The sequence below is a fragment of the Hemibagrus wyckioides genome, linkage group LG20, assembly GCF_019097595.1.
Source record: "Hemibagrus wyckioides isolate EC202008001 linkage group LG20, SWU_Hwy_1.0, whole genome shotgun sequence".
Lineage (NCBI taxonomy): Eukaryota > Metazoa > Chordata > Actinopteri > Siluriformes > Bagridae > Hemibagrus > Hemibagrus wyckioides.
In genome coordinates, this window is record NC_080729.1 from 4070603 (window position 1) to 4092021 (window position 21419).

Sequence of the window (21419 nt, forward strand, 5' to 3'; positions counted from 1 at the left end):
AGATTGTGTCTGGATGAAGTGGAGCAGTTAATGCTAAAGTCCCTGCATCAGCTGAACCTTCCTTCTGTATCCAACTCAGCCGTTTACTCATCTTCATCTTCATCTTCATCTTCTTCACACAATCAGGTTTTCACTCTATGCTGTTAAATTACTGTTGTTGTGTTCAGGAAGATTTTCCTCACTGACTTTTATATTTCCTTCTTTCATGCATTTAAACCACCATTTATTCCTCTTATTACTATTCTTTTCAGTTCATACTTTTATTACTTTATTTTTCTTTTATTTTTATAACCAAACTTTTTCACTTATTAGATTTATGAGATGATTAGATCTGAGTTGGAAATAAATAAATGAACACAATTTTTCTTTCCAAACTTTAATTGATTAATAAATTTAATTAATAATTACTAATTTAATTTATTAATTTAACATTTCTCTTCTTGTTCTTTCTCTTCTTCTTCTTGGTGTTAGAGGTTCTCTTTAGAACTTCCTGAAAGAGAAATGCAGAAGAAAATTACTTTGGGTTTTTTTAAACATGTATACTGTGATGAGAAGATCCTTTTAAATAGGAATCAGTAGGAGTTTTGATTAAAGATCCTCACCGGCTTGTAACCAGCTTCTCTCGCCTTCAGGAGAGCGTCCATTTCATTCACCTACCAACACACACACAGTCAGGGAATGCAAGATGTAACTTGTGTATGTAACTTGAGAGAGAGAGAGAGAGAGAGAGAGAGAGTGTGCGTGTGTGTGTGTGCGCTCACCTTGACATGCAGGAGATCAGGATCCCCAATCGTTCATTATTTCAAAATTGTTTTCTCTCTCCACTAGCAACCATGTGATCTTGCTGGCTTGCACCCGGTGAATTTCTGCAACGAGGGGCAGCATGTAGTCATCTACAGAGAGAGAGAGCGAGAGAGAGAGAGATGAGTGAAAGGGATGATCCCAGCCATCCAATCATGTAACATGGAGGGTCAGAAAACAGTGAAATGAAAAGCAAAAAAGTAAAAAGTGCAGAGCAGGAGTGTATACGAGTCTGATGTGTGTGTGTGTGTGTGTGTGTGTGTGTGTGTGTGTGTGTGTGTAAAACTCACAGGCCATCTGAATCTGGTCTTCAGGTGGTGAAGACTCCAGCATGTAAATCGTGAGCCTGTTCCTGGTAGGTTCAGGTGTGGATTCATCCTGGAAACACAAAACATTATTATTATTATTGTCACACAATTGTGTGTGTATGTGTGTGTGTTTTATTCTTACTTTTGTGTCCGGCTGAACTTTGTCCACTGATGCCTCAGACGTAGAAGGTGCCGGAGTTGTCTCTGGGACGTGTTGTGCAGCTGGAACTTCTGCTGGTGTCGTAACAACAGCTGGTGATGTCTCAAGGACTGGAATACTCTCCTCTGATGGCTTGTTCTCCAGGACTGGGACAGTGTCCACTGTCCTCTGATGGAAGCTTCTCAACAGCTGGGACACTGTCCACAGCTGGATGTTGCTCCACAGATGCTACTGGAGCAGTGTCTACAGATGTTGGTGTAGACACTTTAGTGCAGTCATCACTGGCACATGGCACCTGACTGCTTGATGGTCTTTCGGTGCTTCTGGTCTGCTGATGAACCAGTGCAGGTTCATCCAGATTCTGGGGGATGTTGTGCAGGTGGGTGAGGTAAGCCTGGCGTTCCTCTTTCCTTTGAGCCATGCCGACGTACAAAGGTATCCCGCACAACAACCTGCCATTCATTTCCTGAATGGCGATCATGGCTTCCTCGGATGACTCGAAGCACACAAAGCCAAACCTCCTGGAGCGGCCATTTTCCATCATGACCTGTAGGAGGCAGCACCATGAATAAAATAATGAGCACAAATGACGTTTTTACACTCTAGAGTCAGGGGAAGTGGATAGAGGTTATTGAGAAAGGGATCAAATGGAGGGATTATTAGCTGTAAGTGACCTTTGCACTCTTGATGGTGCCGAACTGAGAGAAGGCCGCGTACAGACGCTCATCATCCACGCTGCAATCTAGGTTCTTTACGTAGAGATTCAGATTCTGGAGCAGAGAAAGAAGAGTTAGTATCTCGTGTGTGTGTGTGTGTCTGTGTGTGTGTGTGTGTGTGTGTGTGTGTGTGTGTTACGTGTGTTTACCTGCTCAGTCTTCTTCCTGAGCTGAGTCTGTCTCTCTACATTAGCCTGGTCTCTCTCCTTCTCCTTCTTCTCAGCCTCACGCTGCTCAGGAGTCTTGAAGTGTTCAATGGTCCTGTAACACAACAGAGACACTGCTCTTAGACACTTTATCTAAACCCTGCTGTTAGACATTTCGTCTTCGCCAGAAAAAATTACAACCTGATGCTGACTGAAACACGCTCGCAAGACCAAACACAACAATATAAAGAGTTTAATAAACATCAGATACAGTTAGTTAAAGCACAGTGTTAAAAAAATCCTGACATTTACACTTACACTTGGGTGCCATTCAACAGTTTGCCGTTGAAACGCTCAATGACCAATTCCGCTGCCTCTGCAGTCTCAAACTGAATGTAGCCACAGCCATTGGACCCAGACTCGTTGTTCACAACCTTCAGGAAAAACACGGCAGCATGTCATCACACAGTTTACAATCAGACTCAGCTAAGACACACACGCTAATCGTGCTCCACAGATATTCAGCTATTCAGATCCGAACCTTGCACGACAGGATCCTCCCGCAGTATGAGAAGGTGTCGTAAAGGGCCAGGTTGTCGATGGACTTGTCCAGGTTCTTCAGGATGATTTTTCCTACTTCCTGGTTTCTCCAGGTCGTTTCCCACTGAGACCACATCACCTGCATGGGCCTCTCCAGAAGGAGCTCGAAATGAAACATATCGATGGCTCGCTCAGCTGAGGGAAGAAAAATAAGTGAAAGATCATTCATTTCAATAAAAAACTACAGTATACATACCCAGAATTATTGGCACCCTTTGTACGGATTAGTGAAAAACACTATGAAAAAATGTACTGAAGCTTTAAGTGAAGTATTTCTTCTAAAACACTAAATAACTCATATAAAACAATATCTTTGTACTTTTTAAAGGCACAGAACTTGACCACATTCAAGAAATAAAGCAGTAAAATACTAGATCAATTACACATGTTGCCTTAAGTGAGGTATAAACTGATAATAAAGTGTGTAAAGAGTGAAGTCGTCATGTAGAAAACAGTGTGTCTGGTGTCTGGTCTGCCTTACCGTCGCCTCGATGCCAGAAGTTAACGTAGGCACAGCCGAGTGAGGAGCCGGTATATCTGTCCCTGCAGAGACGGATGGAGTGAATTTGTCCTGCAGGACTGAATCTCCACGCAAGCATCTCCTCTGTCACTGCTGGGTCAAGATCTCTAACATACAGTGCAGCCATTTTGGTTTTGCACAAAAAGTTGTGTGTTCATGTATTGTGTGTTGTGTGTTCATGTATTGTGTGTATGTGTATCGTGTATATGTGTACAGTGTGTATATGTGTATAGTGTGTACGTGTATATGTGTAATGTGTGTATGTGTATTGTATATATGTGTATCGTGTGTGTGTATTGTGTACCATACGTATCATGTGTGTGTATGTCTATCATGTGTATGTGTTTTGTGTGTATGTGTGTGTGTATTGTGCGTATGTGTATTGTATGTATGTGTATTGTGTATATGTGTATAGTGTGTGTATATCATGTGTATGTGTATTGTGCAGAGGTGGGTAGAGTATCCAGAATACTGATTGTACTCAAGTAAAAGTAACAATCTTAATAGTTACTTGAGTAAGAGTAAAAAAGTATTGAAAGGTACAAAGGTTGAAGTAAAGTACCCTATCTCAGTCCAGTGATGGTCACATCTCAGTCCAGTGATGGCCACATTAACATTACATGACCTGTCATTTGCAGTAAAATCTCAAACACACCCAGGTGTTCTTCTAACAGTTAACTCTGTCTTTATTTTCACATTCACAACACAAACTTGTCAGCATCTGCATTTAAATAAGCTAACAGAGAACAAAACAGAAGGTATGTGTGTGTGCAGAGTGTGTGTTGGTTATTATGTCTGTGTATGAACTTATTTATGTGTGTTTGCCCTTCAGTATGTGAATGTTTATTTTGTCATATGTTCTTTCTTGAACAATCAGATTTATAGAATTTACAGAATTTTACTGTGGACTGATCCTCATTTTCTTGACTTGATTAGTTCTACATAAACCTTAAGCTGGTTTGGTGAATCCTCTGATGAAATAATAATATATGCATTTTATAAGTACATGCATTCTTTTGGTAGGAATAAAATCAAATACAATCCCGTTTTTATTTTCTATGTATGTTCTACACTTTGTTGAGGTGTCCGTATTTGTGCATAAATGCATGACGTCACAGCGTGCTGTAAAATTGATGTAGTTTTATGGAAAATGGGTGTGAAATTGTGCAGATGTTTAGAATGAACATTTGTTCATGAACCTGAGTTGTCTGTAGGGTTCACAAGATATTGCTTGCACGAGAGGGCATATGAGGAAAAACATTCTGACAGTGTGAGAAATGTGCTATTAAAATAAGGTCAGTGTGCCCATAGTTACCAAATGACCATTAATAGGGTTCAAATAGGCCTAAATTTGACACTTATTGCTCTGTGTTTTTTCAGGTTGGAGCTGGAATTCTTGTACGTTGCGATGTTAGTTGGTTTTGGTGAACACAGCATGCATCGCATTATGAAACTATTATTTTTGACATCTTGGCATGAAAACGGACTGAACTTGAGGCCATGGGTTATCTGCCTCCGTTAACTTGCACACGTCTTCCTCTGCCTCAGCCATCATCATCCTCTAAACGCGTGCTATACGCAAGTGGGAGATCCGTAACAGCCTCTCGCGAAGCAGCCTCTCCAACGTCTCGCGAGACTGGCGAACAATCCATATAAACTAATTATTTTAAAATCTCATATTAATTATTAAAATTTGACAGTAACGGAGGAATGCCGCCAAATGTAGCGAAGTAAAAATAATTTTTTAATTAATTTTTCACTAAAAATATACTTGAGTAAGAGTAAAAGTACACATCTTTAAAAATACTCTAAAAGTACAAGTTTCCCAAAAAATTTATTCAAGTAAATGTAACAAAGTGAACAACTGTAATACAGGGAGCTTACTGTAACTACCTTTATTGCCATCTTTATGGCTTTTCGGTTTGCAAACTGACCTCGAGATTATGTACCTTAGAGGAAATCTTTTGTTCACATCCTCATTTTAGCACACAGTTCTCAATCCTGGTCATCAAAGACCCCTGCCCTGCCCAATACAGGTTACATGAACCAGGAGTCTTCAGTGAATCAGAAGCTTGAAGATACCATCTCTGATGAAGTGGGGGAAGTGGGAAAAGACAAGGTGAATTGGTATCTTTCATCTTCTGATTCACTGAACACACCTGATCCTGGTAATCGGCAGCAGGTAGGGCAATGAAAGTTGGAAAACAAAAAGGGCAGTGGTCCTTGAGGACAAGGATTGAGAAACCCCTGTCTCAGCACCTGAGAAAGTGCAGTATAAATCCAACAACTGTAAAACTGCCAAGAGCTAGCTCATTATAACCCTCTACCATCAATGGCATCTGTATAGCTTTGAGACATGCAAGATCACCTTGAGATCACATACCTTGAAGGACATTTTTGGTCCACATCCTCATGTTGGCAGTTGGACCTTACTTCTCATTGCAGAACAAAATATTGCAAATACCAACATTACACATAAAAACATCTTAAAGCAGTGCACTGGGAGAACTTGACTGCAGTTGAAAAACAACAACCACACAGATAAGGCCCGTCAGGTACGCACAAGCACGTGCCACATCAGCAATACCAAAGAGCACCTCAGAATTAACAAAATGCAAGAGAATGTCTGGTATAGAAATGACAGATGTTGATACGGCTTTTTACCATAGTTCAGATTCGACATCCTGTTCATCTACACTTACGATAGCTAGATAGTTAGATAGATAGATAGATAGATAGATAGATAGATAGATAGATAGATAGATAGATAGATAGATAGATAGATAGATAGATAGATAGATAGATTATTTATATAGATTTATTGATCCCATTGATTTTATAAGCAATATTTCTCAGCTCTGCTGTGTGTTCAGCAGCTGCAGCTCTGCATTGTGTACTGTAGGTGGTGCAGTAGTCGTGGCTGTGTGGTTAAGGCGATGGACTAGGAATCCTTTGGGGATGGATAGATAGATAGATAGATAGATAGATAGATAGATAGATAGATAGATAGATAGATAGATAGATAGATAGATAGATAGATAGATAGATAGATAGATAGATAGATAGATAGATAGATAGATAGATAGATAGATAGATAGATAGATACTTTATTGATCCCAAAGAAAATTCCATGATTCCAAATTCCATAATAAGACTAATTTGTTCATTGTAGTTTACATAATCATATACAATAAACAACTGATGTATTTTCTGTATGTGAAAGTTTGACATGATTTGTAATAATGGATCTGCATTTCTCAAAGATAAGAGGCTTGTGGCTGCTTTCACAGATGAGATGAAAACAAAGTGTTTCCTGATCCAGATGACAGAAAAAGTCGAAAGCACATGACTAATATTAGCCCTCATGTTGGATATTTATTTTGTTTTGCAAGGCAATTCTGGATTTCCAGTTAAAGCTTCATTTTCCAGATGTGATAAGAGAAACAGGAACCACTCAGAAACACGTGTGGCTTCATTTATATCATGTATTAAGATGTGATCTCTGGCTGGACAGGAGCCTACAATCTAACCTTGCTTTTGCGTTCACTGTGGAGTGCAAAACTTTGTACACCCCTAGGATAAACATAATATATGTATTTTTTAAAAACTAAACAATTCAGTGTGTTACATTGCTATATCATCTGATTACCAGGTAGAGTCTAAGCCTCACTTCACTCATGTGGTCACTACAAAACATTTCTTGAGAGATCTCCTGAGAATTTTCTGTGTAATATATATATATATATATATATTGTATAAACTCTTTTAAACTCTAGAGACTGTTATGTGTGAAACTAGATAAGATAGATAAGTAGAAGTTAAGTAGCTTTTCTTCCCCCAATACCAAGATAACAACGTCGAAGGAAAAATTAGACACTGCAAAGATATAAAAAACTGAGCAAAATAATCTTTTATTCCATCTTTTCTATCACAACCCTGCGATTTGAATTCAATCCCAGTGACTAGCACACAACCAGTAAACTAGCTCTGCCTTATTATTTACCTCTCAAGGCTTCTTCTTATTCACAGTCATAATATTGTTTTCTGCACATGTTTGGCTTTATTAAGAGACAAGAGCAATAGCAAACAAAACAAAAGTGAAAATACAATAATATAGTCAACAGATAGACAAAAACAAAAGGAGGTTAAAGAAGAGCTGCATCACTCGGGCAATGCAAGGAACAAGACTTTAATTACAGCATGTCATGTCAAGTGTCTAGGTCACTTAGTGGCTATAGATTCTCGTAAATGATGTTTGCTTCAGCAGCATTTAGAGATTGAAGGAATTTTCTGATTCTCCTGTTCAAATCCATTTCCAGGTATGTAACAATCCAAATCATTGCAATCACCAAAGTCCAGATGAAGAACAAGAAGTAACGAAACCAGTCAAGATAAAAAGCTGTACATAAAAAAATAGGAAAAAAGATTAACATATAAATTTCAGATCACCCCAGCTAACCCAGAATGTCATCTATATATTGAGAAAATTGAAGGATGTTCTTTTTTAGTTTAAAGGAAATAAAATTTAAGCATATAGAGCAAACAGCTTTCATAACTTTAAATTAACAGCTTTATAACTTTATCCTGGTATTAGGTGTGGAAAAAGTACTTCAAGATTATGCTTAAGTGATACCCTAGGCTATTTGTGGGGTCACTCAGCCCAGAACACTCTTTTTTCTGCTCTGAAAAAGCTGGGGGGAACCGAGTCAGCTGGAAGATGGTCCAGGCTGCTCACTGTGGCGGGGGATAAATTCCCTGAACACCTCTGACTGGCACTTCATCCCCTGGTGCATTTCAACAACATCCAGGAGAAAGGACATACACTATATTGCCAAAAGTATTCGCTCACCTGCCTTGACTCACATATGAACTTAAGTGACATCCCATTCCTAATCCATAGGGTTCAATATGACGTCGGTCCACCCTTTGCAGCTATAACAGCTTCAACTCTTCTGGGAAGGCTGTCCACAAGGGTTAGGAGTGTGTTTATGGGAATTTTTGACCATTCTTCCAGAAGCGCATTTGTGAGGCCAGGCACTGATGTTGGACGAGAAGGCCTGGCTCTCAGTCTCCGCTCTAATTCATCCCAAAGGTGTTCTATCAGGTTGAGGTCAGGACTCTGCGCAGGCCAGTCAAGTTCATCCACACCAGACTCTGTCATCCATGTCTTTATGGACCTTGCTTTGTGCACTGGTGCACAGTCATGTTGGAAGAGGAAGGGGCCAGCTCCAAACTGTTCCCACAAAGTTGAGAGCATGGAATTGTCCAAAATGTCTTGGTATGCTGAAGCATTCAGAGTTCCTTTCACTGGAACTAAGGGACCAAGCCCAGCTCCTGAAAAACAACCCCACACCATAATCCCCCCTCCACCAAACTTTACACTTGGCACAATGCAGTCAGATAAGTACCGTTCTCCTGGCAACCGCCAAACCCAGACTCGTCCATCAGATTGCCAGATGGAGAAGCATGATTCGTCACTCCAGAGAACGCGTCTCCACTGCTCTAGAGTCCAGTGGCGGCGTGCTTTACACCACTGCATCCGACGCTTTGCATTGCACTTGGTGATGTATGGCTTGGATGCAGCTGCTCGGCCATGGAAACCCATTCCATGAAGCTCTCTGCGCACTGTTCTTGAGCTAATCTGAAGGCCACATGAAGTTTGGAGGTCTGTAGCGATTGACTCTGCAGAAAGTTGGCGACCTCTTCGCACTATGCGCCTCAGCATCCACTGACCCCGCTCCGTCAGTTTACGTGGCCTACCACTTCGTGGCTGAGTTGCTGTCGTTCCCAAACACTTCCACGTTCTTATAATACAGCTGACAGTTGACTGTGGAATATTTAGGAGCGAGGAAATTTCACGACTGGATTTGTTGCACAGGTGGCATCCTATCACAGTTCCACGCTGGAATTCACTGAGCTCCTGAGAGCGACCCATTCTTTCACAAATGTTTGTAAAAACAGTCTGCATGCCTAGGTGCTTGATTTTATACACCTGTGGCCATGGAAGTGATTGGAACACCTGATTCTGATTATTTGGATGGGTGAGCGAATACTTTTGGCAATATAGTGTATCTCTGTTCTAAATACCCATTAAATTAAGCCTGTTAAATTAAGAAAATTAACACAGCCATAGAATGGCCTATAGCGTGGGCTCCTCGCCTACATCAAGCCCCTCAGTACCAGATGCGGACAACAACATATCCTCTTTCGGATCGGAAGAAATCGCAGCGCAAGCTCCTGAATCCGAAACGGGGATATTGGAGTCAGGAGAGAAGACAAGAGAAAGGGGAAGACCTGTCTGTTGTTCCACTTCCGCCAACTCAATCTGCGAACCCCATGATCTAATGGACCCGAGCTATGAGGCACAGAGGCTTGGATGAAACCAAGCAGGATCAGAGCTTGCGAAGAGTAAACCTCTTGCAATACAAACAGCCAGCTCCCTTGAGAGCTGACTAGGCATGCTCCTCTCATAATCTCTTTTTTTTTCTCCTAATCTTTTAAATATCTTCTTTTTTCCCTAGTCTCTAAAGTCAGTGGACATAAACATACACAGAACACTTCTTGAAGACAAAGAATCTGGGGTAATGTGAAAGAGATGTCCTTGTATGAACTATATTGTGATGCAGGCGAAAGGTCACTGCAGATCACAAATTAGTATGGTGTTGTGTGCTGTATAAATGAGGAAAAAACTAAAGTGTAAATACCCTAAATAATACTCAAATATTCTAAAAAAGAACAATTACTCAAATATTTTCCGACCTGTGGCTGGGGCTTTAAGTCAGGAAAAGGCAAATATACTTTAGACAATGCAACCTTCAGAGCTGTCTTTGAAAAGGCAAATACTTCAGCAGGGTATTTGATGTCCGAAGCTTTAAAAAATTGTTTTCTATATATAGTTCATAATCTTAAAAGAAATGTGTGCGTCACTTACACACATCATACTGATTTCTGTTCATTTCTTCGCAGTTCTAAAAAAAGTAAAGAAAATTGATCAAAGTCCTGTAATAAAGTGCAACTAATTTAATTTACAAATTTATTTTACAAAGTTCAATTTTCTGTAGCTACATTTGAACCTTTATGGAATAAAATTATGGAATAAAATCTCTGTCAAAAATAATCGTACGTAATTCAGAACAATTGTGTGTAATTTGAATTTACTCGTGCATAATTTAAAAGTATTGTATGTAATTCTGTGTTTTGTCCGAGTTGGATTCCAAAATCTACGACCACAACAGTTTACAGATATGAAATTTTGTGTGTTTGTTAGAGTACAACTCCAAAATCTACGACCATGACAGCTTACAGGCACAACGCTAATTTTCACAACACCTCTGTTACACACACGACCTGAGAAATTACGCCCACGAATGTAGTGTGTTAAACTACTGTCAAAAATACGTCATCAAGGCCACATGCACAGGCATTACTATCCGAGGGAAGATGAATCGACTCCACGAAGCGCGTAAACCACTGGCGCCCTGAGAGCTTGTTTAAGGGTTAGTTATCACTAATAACAGAGAGGAGTAATATTACAAAGATAGTTTAACTATAGTAGGTAAGATTAGCTCTCAGGGATCACAGTACTTTTTGTAGAAAATATAATATTCATTGTGATTACAAGCAATATAACAGGGTATTGAACTGTATTCTAAAGGCCTTTGTACTGTTGGTCAGCAATACAGTGGCCAGTATAACTGAAGCTTTTCATTTACCTTCTTTAATAATAAATGGGCAAGATTTTATTAGGTGTAGCCTGACAACTAAATTAATAAGAACTTTATTGTACTGTTGTTAAGGATCTTGTATTGCCTTATTGTATTTGTGTTTTTTGCAATAAAAAATCGATTCATCTTCCATCCAGTAATGCCTGTGCATGTGGCCTTGATGATGTATTTCTGACAGTGGTTGAACACACTACATTCGTGGGCGTAATTTCACATGTTGTGTGTGTAACAGAGGTGTTGTGTAAATTAGCGTTGTGTCTGTAAACTGTCGTGGTAATAGATTTTGGAATCCAACTCGGACGAAACACAGAATTACATACAATACTTTTAAATTACGCACGAGTAAATTCAAATTACACACAAATGTTCTGAATTACGTACGATTATTTTTGACAGTGATTTTATTCCATAAACCTTTTGTTGCAATCAAATAATATTTGTATGAATGAGAAGAATCTTTGAGGTCTTACCCTTAACTGTCTCCCAAAATTCAGAAAAGTGAGACCAGCTGTCTGCTGAAAAGTAAAAGGATAGCTTAGAATCAACTATCAGACTTTATGACGAGCATTTAAAGGATTAATAGAGCCACTGGGTTTTTCACAGTAATTTCACCTCTTCCCAACAGGGAAAACCACCAACAATCAAGAATTCATGATTATATAGTGTCATGGCCGTACAGTTAAAAAATATCATTATAATGGAAGTCTATGGGGCAAAAATATCCAAAAACAGTAAATGAGGTTGAAAAAATTAAAATCTGATGCTGCAGAAAAACTAACAATGCGTCAAAGTCAATGTTGTTAATGTCAAAGACTGTGATAAAAGGTAAAAAAATATTCAGCCCACAATCAACGTTTACATTGAAAATCAGTCATTTTGTGTGTTTGTGTGTTTTTTTTTTCTCCAAATCAGTGACAATACTTGAAGATGGCATTCTACTTCAAAATCCCGAATTTAGTAGTTTTGATCAGAACTGAGAAAAATATTTATCTGATATATTTTTACAGCAGTTTAATTGAATGGACGTTGTCATCCCGAACATAACGGATCCGCAAAGCCAACAGCATTGTGGATGACCCCCACACACCCCTGACACACACTCTTCACCCTTCTGCCATCTGGAAAGAGGTACCGGAGCATTCGGGCCCTCACAACCAGACTGTGTAACAGTTTCTTTCCTCAAGCCATCAGGCTCCTCAACACCCAGGACTGAACTGTACAAAACTCTCTGTCTCACACACACATACACACACACACACACTCAGGACTGAACTGTACAAAACTCTCTGTCTCTCACACACACACATACACACACACACACACTCAGGACTGAACTGTACAAAACTCTCTGTCTCTCACACACACACATACACACACACACACTCAGGACTGAACTGTACAAAACTCTCTGTCTCTCACACACACACACACACTCAGGACTGAACTGTACAAAACTCTCTGTCTCTCACACACACACATACACACACACACACTCAGGACTGAACTGTACAAAACTCTCTGTCTCTCACACACACATACACACACACACTCTCTCTCTTACTTATTGTTTCTGCACTGTCTTGTCATTGCTTTGTTTGCACCTAGCTGCACACTTTGCACTTTATGTGGCTTGGACAAACTTTTGGTCCTAGCTTTGTGTTGTTCTTGTGTTTGAACTCTATGTTGTATGTTTATGTAGCACCAGGCCCGAGAGAAACGTTGTTCCATTTCACTATGTACTGCGTCAGCTATATGTGGTGTAAATGACAATAAAGCTTCTTGAATTGAATTGAATTGAAAGGGTAGTGTTTTCAAAACAATGCACAAGGTTTAAATAAGCTTCTTAGGCTATTTTGCTGTAAAACACCATGTATTGTGACTTAGAATTTACTTTACTACAATTGACTATATTCACCATCATCCAGCACTTTTATTGTTCAATAAACAACCATCACAAATGCATCATAAAATTTGTAAAAAGATTTTATCTAGGTTTTAAGATAGACTCACCATATGCTTGAGTCAGTGGCGTACTCACTTCTGCTTAGACGCGATTAAACACATTTCCTGTGGCATCATTTATTAGAAACTGTGAACACACAGGATAGATGTGTCATAGTTGCTGTTTTGTGCAGTGGCTATGTCACAGTTGTCTGTTAGCTATGCTGGGGGTCAACTCAAGTGATTCGTGTGAAAATATCATCTAGACAACAACAAAAAACTCATGCCTTCAGTCTGTCCTAAATACACAAGGCAATGAGAGAAAATAACCAGCAGCAAAAAAACACAATTGATTAAGTCTGCTTTGACCTGATGCACTTCCTTCCTTGTTGATAGCATGCTGACATTTTGCACGTTCTCAAGGAATCATATCCTTTGCTGTAAATAATGTGACTGTTAAACAATAAATATACAGTGGATTTATTTGCTTTTGTCTGTCAGCTTCTGTAAAATTTAGTAGAAAGTAGAAACACCTCCTGTCTTTGCAAATGAGAAACATCCCTACAACATCATGCTCCCACCACTGTGCTTCACAGCTGGGATGGTGGTGTTTTGGCAAAGGGCTCTTTTGTTGCAGTTTCCTTCAAATGAACCTTTCTGAGAAGTGGCACGTGGCAGAGCTCTGAGCTATACTGAAAGTCTGAGGTGTAGATGGTGAACAGGACTGGAGAGAGAACAGTCCCTTGTGGTGCCCCAGTACTGCTGACCACAGTGTCAGACCTGCAATCCCCCAGTCTCACGTACTGAGGTCTGCCTGTCAGGTAGTCTGTGATCCACGTGATCAGTTGTGAGCTTACTCCCATCTCTGTTAGTTTGTCTCTAAGGAGCAGCGGCTGGATGGTGTTGAATGCACTGGAGAAGTCCAAAAATGTAAAAAACAACTGTATATGCGAAGTGACAAAGTTTTTAATAAATGCTTTTCGGATTTACTATAACTTTTGTATCATAAATCTCCGCAAGGTGGCGGTGTTGTCACATTCATTGCACTAAAGATGGACCTTTCATCTGCTGTTGAATTATAGGATGTGATTTCGACCACAATGTATGTTTTATTTTACGTTTTATTATTATTATTATTATTATTATTATTATTTGTTTGCTTCTATTTGTATTGATTTCATTGGGAACTACGTGCGCGGATACCTATCTATAATTTGATTTTATTATTTATATATAATATTTCTCAGCTCTGCCGAGTCTTTAGCAGCTGCAGCTTTGCATTTTGACTGTAGGTGGCGTAGTAGTCGTGGCCGAGTGGTTAAGGCGATGGACTAGAAATCCATTGGGGTCTCCCCGCGCAGGTTCGAATCCTGCCGACTACGAGAAGCTTTCCTTTTTGTAAAAAGGAATTTGAACAAACAACCTCACAAGTCTCATTATCAGTCCAGTTTGAAAGCAGTAGTTCTGAAACTCAGTCCTGATTTCAGGAAATATGAACTGCAGTAATTAGAAACATGAAAATAATACATAGGGACAAGAAAGAAAGAAATAATTTATTAGAAATGTTGAACATACATACATAAATCACCACAAAGTGGCGGTGTTGGTTCATTTACATTTACATTTCTGGTATTTGGCAGAAGCTCTTATACAGAGCGATGTACAAAAGTGATTTGAAGTCTCCATCAATTAATACATTAACACTGGTTCAGTAGGTTACAGACTTAGGATACAATCAGCCTATAAAAACAAAAGCTTTCTGTTTGATTAAGACCAAACAGGGTTGTTATTCTAATATTTTAACGGTTGCTTTGACAGGAATATCCTCAATTCACCTCTTGCTTTTTATTTCTATACAAAAAACAACTGTATATGCAAAGTGACAGTTTTTAATAAATGCTTTTCGGATTTACTATAACTTTTGTATCATAAATCTCCGCAAGGTGGCGGTGTTGTCACATTCATTGCACTAAAGACGGACTTTTCATCTGCTGTTGAATTATAGGATTTCGGACACAATGTATGTTTTACGTTTTATTTCACGTTTTATTAACAATCATTTGTTTGCTTTTATTTTTATTGATTTTACTGGGAAAGACGTTCGCGGATACATATCTATAATTTGATTTTATAAGCAATATTTCTCAGCTCTGCCGTGTGTTCATCAGCTGCAACCCTGCATTGTGTACTGTAGGTGGCGCAGTAGTCGTGGCCGAGTGGTTAAGGCGATGGACTAGAAATCCATTGGGGTCTCCCCGCGCAGGTTCGAATCCTGCCGACTACGAGTAGCTTTCTATTGGTTTAAGACCAAACAGGTCTTAATAAACTATTATTAATAGTTGCTATAGATGTCTGGTGTTATTGCATTAATCATTGTTGCACCCACATTTACAGGAATTTGCACAATTGACTGCTTGCGTTTTATTTTGATAAACATCTGTATTTGCAGTGAAAAAAATTGTAACAAATGCTTTCAGGATTTACTATTAATGCGTTATCACAAATCTCCGCAAGGTGGCGGTGTTATCTCATTTATTGCACCCAAGACGGCGTTTTCATCCTCTGTTGAATTATAAGGTGTGATTTTGACTAAAATGTATTTATTACGTTGTATTTTACGTTATTATTTTTTAAATTGGGTTTTTATTGTATTTTACGTTTTTTTTCTTGTTTTGTTATTGGACAACACATTTACAGATACTTAGCAATATTTTACTTGCTGAACCTCTGCATTGTGTACAGCAGGAGGCGTCGCTTATCGTAGTCGTGGCCGAGTGGTTAAGGCGATGGACTAGAAATCCATTGGGGTCTCCCCGCGCAGGTTCGAATCCTGCCGACTACGTATAATCTATTGCTCCCTTTTTTTGTTGTGAAATGTGTGCGCGTGCGTATGTGTGTGTGGTTTTTCCAGATGTAGAAATGTTGCCGGAACTTGGTAATGATTGCTTAATGACATCAGCTACAAAATTGCGCAACAAATTGAGTAAGCAATCATTACCAAGTTCCGGCAACATTTCTACATCTGGAAAAACCACACACACATACGCACGCGCACACATTTCACAACAAAAAAAGGGAGCAATAGATATACTATATATATATATATATATATATATATATAAATAATATAAAAACTCCACCAAAAATAGGCTTTTTTTTTTATTTTTTTTTATTGAATATCGATTTTTTGTTACATGGTTTAGTTATTAGTGGTTTGGTCCTTTGGCCCTATATAATTTTGTTAATTATTTACTAAATAACATACATGCAACAGGTTAAAGTCATAAAAGATGCCTTCAGTTCGTTTAAAAAAAGCATTTGTATTAAAAAAAAAGCTCACTAGAGATTTCATTATAACTTGCTGGAATATGGCAGATTTCTTCTTCCAGAGATTTCCCCTCAGGTGCTCATAGTGCACTGGATAAACTGAAAGCAAAAAACAAAACAAGAGAAATATAATTAAGACAAATCAAGTTCTTACATTTTTTAGTAATTTTAGATTTTATGTTAGTATCTTGTACAATACTGTCATACATACGTCATCATACTGAAATGAAGCAGTTCCATTTTGCCCTTGATCCCTTCTGCGAAAAATATCTGAAGACGCCGTAACGTGTCAGTGAGTAAATCAGAACATAGTAGATCTATGAAATATGAACCTGAACAGAAATGCTGTTAAAAGAATGTAGAAATTGTCTAACGTACCAGTCAGGGCCCTCAGTTTGACACAACACGCAACATAATCATCAAAGGTGATCTTTCCCTGAGTGCTGTAGCGCTTGACGATGCAATTCATGGCTTGAGGACTCAGCCTGTAGCCTGGGGACAACAATTAATAATATGATATTGCAGAAATGCATCTTCTAATGAAATAATATCTACTTGCAGGATAACATCCTGAATGCATGAGTTATAAGTGATGGTATAATAGGATGTTAAGGTGAGCGTCGTTTACCCATAGAGGAAACGGCTTGGTGCATTTCTTGTGGGTCAACTGTCCCGCTCCTGTCTTTGTCGATAGACATGAAGTGCTGCTTCCAGCCATTAATCACCGCCCATAGTTCCTTAAACTCAGGAAAGCCCATTGTGCCGGACATATCACGCTAATAAAATCAAGCAAGTTAAGGGTTTTAATTCTTAGTAGCCTGGAAAAATATTGCACATATTCTGCAAACACCAAAAACCAGAAGGTTATTGTGGCATTTTCTAGATGTATTGAACTTTCACTTTCATATTAAGGAATGTCCCCAATGGTAGTCCCCTAAGTCTATGTCAATAAATTCTTAGTTCATATGAAGTTGGATGTGAGACAAAAACTGGTATATGAATCAGTTACTGAATTTAATATAGAACTGTAATATAAATAACATTAGATTTGCACCATTTTTAAATCAGATTTTATATAGCTGTCTGAACACCACAACTGTCTTGTGTATACATTTTAAGGTTTAGAATTTGTTGTCTTTATGTTCTCATGCTAGTTAGTCAGACAGCTAATCAGTAGGTCAATGTTGTGGTCTATAACTGTACAAACTGAAAGAAATCCTTTCCATGACGACTTGGTGCCGTGAGCCAGAAAGCACACTATCACCATCTTTCTGGTTCTTTCTGCCGAGTTTGATAAAATGTTTATTGAAGACAAACCATTAATAAATGATTGAAGCAAAGACCTGTTCCTTCCAGAAATCACCTTTGAGGAAGTTTTATGAAAGCTCAAGTATGCCTACAGAATGATGGCTGTAAAGGATACATCAAGCATGCCGATCATCAGCCTGCAAGTCTCCAAGTTGAAAGCTGTGAAGAAGATCAAGTAGTTAAGAAACTAAGCAATTCATCAAAATTTTCCTCAGCAACTATGTTTCCAATAACTTCCATTTGACCTGAGTATTAAACAGGCTTACGTTTGTATCCTCCAGAGAAGTTTGCCTGGGTTAAACAGACCTGGAGCTCCTCAGCAGATATCTGTCCATCCTGCAAGAAAATAAATCCTGGCTCAATGTTCAACACTCCAGCTGTAAATAGTTTCTTATTTATTCTGTCCTACTATTACATTGGTTCTACGATAACATTTTAATATATGTATAAAATGTTTAAATGGATCGAGAGACATGAAGCTACCTGGCCAGCGATGGCAGAGAAGTATCCAAAGAGAGGATCCTGCTGCTGGCCGGGGAATCCTCCAGGAAACTATACAGAAAGACACAAATCTCTGCAACATTTTCTGACATCATTATCAATAACAAACCATATAGACATCCTCTTATACACATTATTATACAGGCATGATGTTTAGATCATATTCTGTTCATTTAGACACTTGTTTTAATGTTTTAGGCTCAGAAAATGGAAAACCACAAACTGGAAACATGCCAAGTCTTATACACTGCCTGTCCATTGTGTCCCCTGCACAATCAGCTGGTCATGAGGCAGCATTGCAATGCATAAAACCAGGCAGATACAAGTCAAGAGTTTTAGGTAGCGTTCACTTTAAATATACAAATGGACTCGCAATGATTTTGACCGTGGCATGGCTGTTGGTTCCCAGACACAGTGGTTTGAGTTTTTCACAAGGTGACTGGAATGTCCTGGGATTTTTATACAGAACATTCTACAGAGTTCACACACAATGGTACAGAAAAAAAAAAATACACCCAGTTCTGTGGGCGGAAATGCTTTGTTGATGGAGAATGGATAGACAGGTTTGAGCTATTAGGAAGGCTATGATAATACAAACAACCACTCTTTACAACCATGATGAGCAGATAGGCACTTGAGAATGCACAACATGTCAGTCCTAAACCAGCAGAACATCACATCGGGTTCCTTAATTACCAATTATAAACATGAAGCTGAGGCTACAGTGGGCACAGACTTACAGGAACTACAGACAGGTGAACAATGGAAAACTGTTGCCTGGTTTATTTTAGTTCCTGAGAAATTATAAGTAGTCGATTGTAGTGACTTGTGGATTAATATAGTAGCAGCTTAATTACACGAGTTATTGAACAGTTCTGCTACCTGAGCTCAGGTACACTACCCACCTAAATACAAATTATATATATATATATATATATATAAACTATCAAACTATCAATAAGTTTGTGTCCCCTTCTGTGTAGCTGATTGTCTTCTGCTCTGTCTGTCTGTCTGTCTGTCTGTCTCTGTCTGTCTCTGTCTCTCTGTCTGTCTCTCTGTCTGTCTCTCTGTCTGTCTCGAAAGATAAAAAGAAATTAAAGCCACCAAAACCAAAAGGTTTTGTGTCTTTACAGGTGGGGCGGTGCATGTAAACATCCATGTAGAGACCAAACCGGAAGTGCTGTAATGCTTTGCTGTAATAGCTCAGGAACTTTAAAAGCGAACTATTACTACTGACGAGCATACTTCTATATTATTATGGAAGTAATAAGACTATTTATCTTTATTAAATAAAATCATTCAACATCTAAAATGTTTAGGTAACGATCATTGTTTTGATCATCAGTAATAAATAAATAAATAAATATTTCTTACCCCTCCTGCATAACCGCCAGCGGGAGCACCATACCCTGGGAAACTCATATTGTCGCTAAAAACGAGGTTCTTTAGCTGCACAGATTTAGGAAGACAAGTCAGAGGTTGCAAACGAGCAGTTTTTTATTTCATTTAAATCCACGCCCTTTTCCGTAATGGAGGTGTTTATCAACGCATTTTCCCGCCTTCAGCGCAGTGATTGGTCAATTTAAGCCCAACCTGCAGCGATATGATTGGTTGCAAATCTTGCACCATAGAAGCAAGCGGGGAAAGTGAAAACAGTATGGATTTAACGTGTATATTAGAGAACGGTGATCTTCAAGGTCGTCTCGTCAAGCTTAATGAGACATGGTTCCTTTTATTAAAAAATGTTACAGTGATGTCCTGCCCACCTTCATTATCTTTAAATTAAAGGTTACAGTGATGTCCTGCCCACCTTTTTTTTATCTTTAAAGACACATGATATAGCTGTATGATTGTAAGAGTTCTTATAAGAGAATTATTAATCCGATTAGATGGTTGGTTGAACTGGAGGACTTTAAGTCAACCCGCAAGGACTCAAAAAACAAGTAGCTCTATAAATAATAGTAACTTGAACCTGATATGTGTTCAGGTTGTGTTTTGAAAGTTCAGAATATAAAAAGATCCATTGATCATAAATAGTCAAAATATTATTGTCCGGTTTGAACTATATGTAATGATCTGATCTGTTTTTAGAAATCTGAAATTTCTTATTTAGGGCAGTGCTAATACAATTTTTTTTTGACATTTCTATCAATAACTCTTTAACATATATATATATATATATATATATATATATATATATATATATATATATATATATATATATATATATATATATATATAGGTGTATGTATGTATGTATGTATGTATGTATGTATGTATGTATACAGCTCTGGAAAAACACAAGAGACCACTGCCCAGTCTCCAGATTTGAACCCTATTGAAAACCTCTGGAATGTCATCAAGAGGATGGATGGTCACACAGCTGAGCTGTTTGCTTTTTTGCAAAAAGAGTGGTATAAAGTTCCCCAACAGCAATGTGAAAAACTGGTGGAGAGCATGGAGTCAAAACGCATACAAATCGGGGTTATTCCACCAAATACTGATTTCCTAACGTTATTTAGCGACAATATTGCACAGATGTGACATGTTTTCTGGAAACCTCAACACGAGTATAGTTTATGTAGGATTGTCCTGTTTTTCTACACCTTTCCATCCTGTGGCTGATGTGTGGTGTAGGTTCTGTGGTACAACTTGAAAGTAAATCCCCAGATCACTCATCTCAGGGAGTTTAATAAGCTGCTTGAGTTTATTGTTTTAATCTTTACTTAGATTCTGCTACAATTGTTAGTAGGACAAGGATGTGGCCTGACATGGCCTGACATGAAGTGGAGTGGATTATTTTCCTGTGATCTTATTCTACTCATACAACGTTGATTTACCAAAGATCATACATTTTATGTTTTTAATGAACGTCATGCTTAAGATACATTTAATGTTGTGGAATTTCCTAAAGACAAGTTAGTTCCTGTTCTCACCAGCCCTGCTTTTTCTCTCTTCTTGAAGTGCAGCATGCCATTTTAGAGAGAAACCACACAGTGACTGTGACAAAGTGCTGACACTGGAAATATTTTCATAAATGTTAAATAAACATCTACTTAAAATTTGAACATATCATAAATGTAATTGTTTTCCTCTTCAAATAATCCCTAATCCTTAATTAATAATTACTCTTTAATTTTATCTATTAATATTTAGTCTTAGACCATATAACCATGCCAAGATATCACTGAGATCACATGTTTCCTATTTATGATGTTTTATGCAAACATTAGCTGAAGCTCATGAGCTGTATCTGCCAGATGTTATGCTTGTTATGGTGTGTGTGTGTGTGTGTAAACATGTTTTTCCTTTAAAGACAGTGTGCACTCAAGTTGAATGCAGAACCTAGTGCAAAGCTTCAGTAGAT

At 38.4% G+C, this 21419-nt stretch overlaps 1 protein-coding gene, 3 non-coding genes and 1 pseudogene across 4 annotated transcripts; 3 read left to right on the forward strand and 2 right to left on the reverse strand.

Moving 5' to 3' along the window:
* Nucleotides 1–369: 369 nt before the first annotated feature.
* LOC131370594 (polyadenylate-binding protein 1A-like) lies at nucleotides 370–13090 on the reverse strand (annotated as a pseudogene).
* Nucleotides 13091–14216: 1126 nt separating this feature from the next.
* Nucleotides 14217–14298, forward strand: trnas-aga (transfer RNA serine (anticodon AGA)). Its single transcript has one exon. It is a non-coding gene; the product is annotated as a tRNA-Ser (tRNA).
* An 820-nt stretch (nucleotides 14299–15118) lies between these two features.
* trnas-aga (transfer RNA serine (anticodon AGA)) lies at nucleotides 15119–15200 on the forward strand. Its single transcript has one exon. It is a non-coding gene; the product is annotated as a tRNA-Ser (tRNA).
* Nucleotides 15201–15676: 476 nt separating this feature from the next.
* Nucleotides 15677–15758, forward strand: trnas-aga (transfer RNA serine (anticodon AGA)). Its single transcript has one exon. It is a non-coding gene; the product is annotated as a tRNA-Ser (tRNA).
* Nucleotides 15759–16256: 498 nt separating this feature from the next.
* Nucleotides 16257–19587, reverse strand: sri (sorcin). Its single transcript, XM_058419108.1, has 8 exons — nucleotides 19427–19587; nucleotides 18035–18103; nucleotides 17818–17887; nucleotides 17667–17710; nucleotides 16872–17019; nucleotides 16622–16735; nucleotides 16455–16513; nucleotides 16257–16342 (listed from the first exon to the last, which is right to left on the reverse strand). The coding sequence occupies exons 1-8, from the start codon at nucleotides 19472–19474 to the stop codon at nucleotides 16316–16318; spliced, it is 579 nt and encodes a 192-aa protein (XP_058275091.1). The 5' UTR covers nucleotides 19475–19587; the 3' UTR covers nucleotides 16257–16315.
* Nucleotides 19588–21419: the final 1832 nt, after the last annotated feature.

Coding starts and splice junctions, on each gene's coding strand:
- sri (XM_058419108.1), bottom strand. CDS start 19,474: ATGAGTTTCCCAGGGTATGGTGCTCCCGCTGGCGGTTATGCAGGAGGG. Junction 17,020..17,666: donor TGATGATCGGCATGCTTGAT/GTATCCTTTACA, acceptor TGATTTTATTAG/CGTGATATGTCCGGCACAAT. Junction 16,736..16,871: donor CCAAGCCGTTTCCTCTATGG/GTAAACGACGCT, acceptor TGTTGTCCCCAG/GCTACAGGCTGAGTCCTCAA.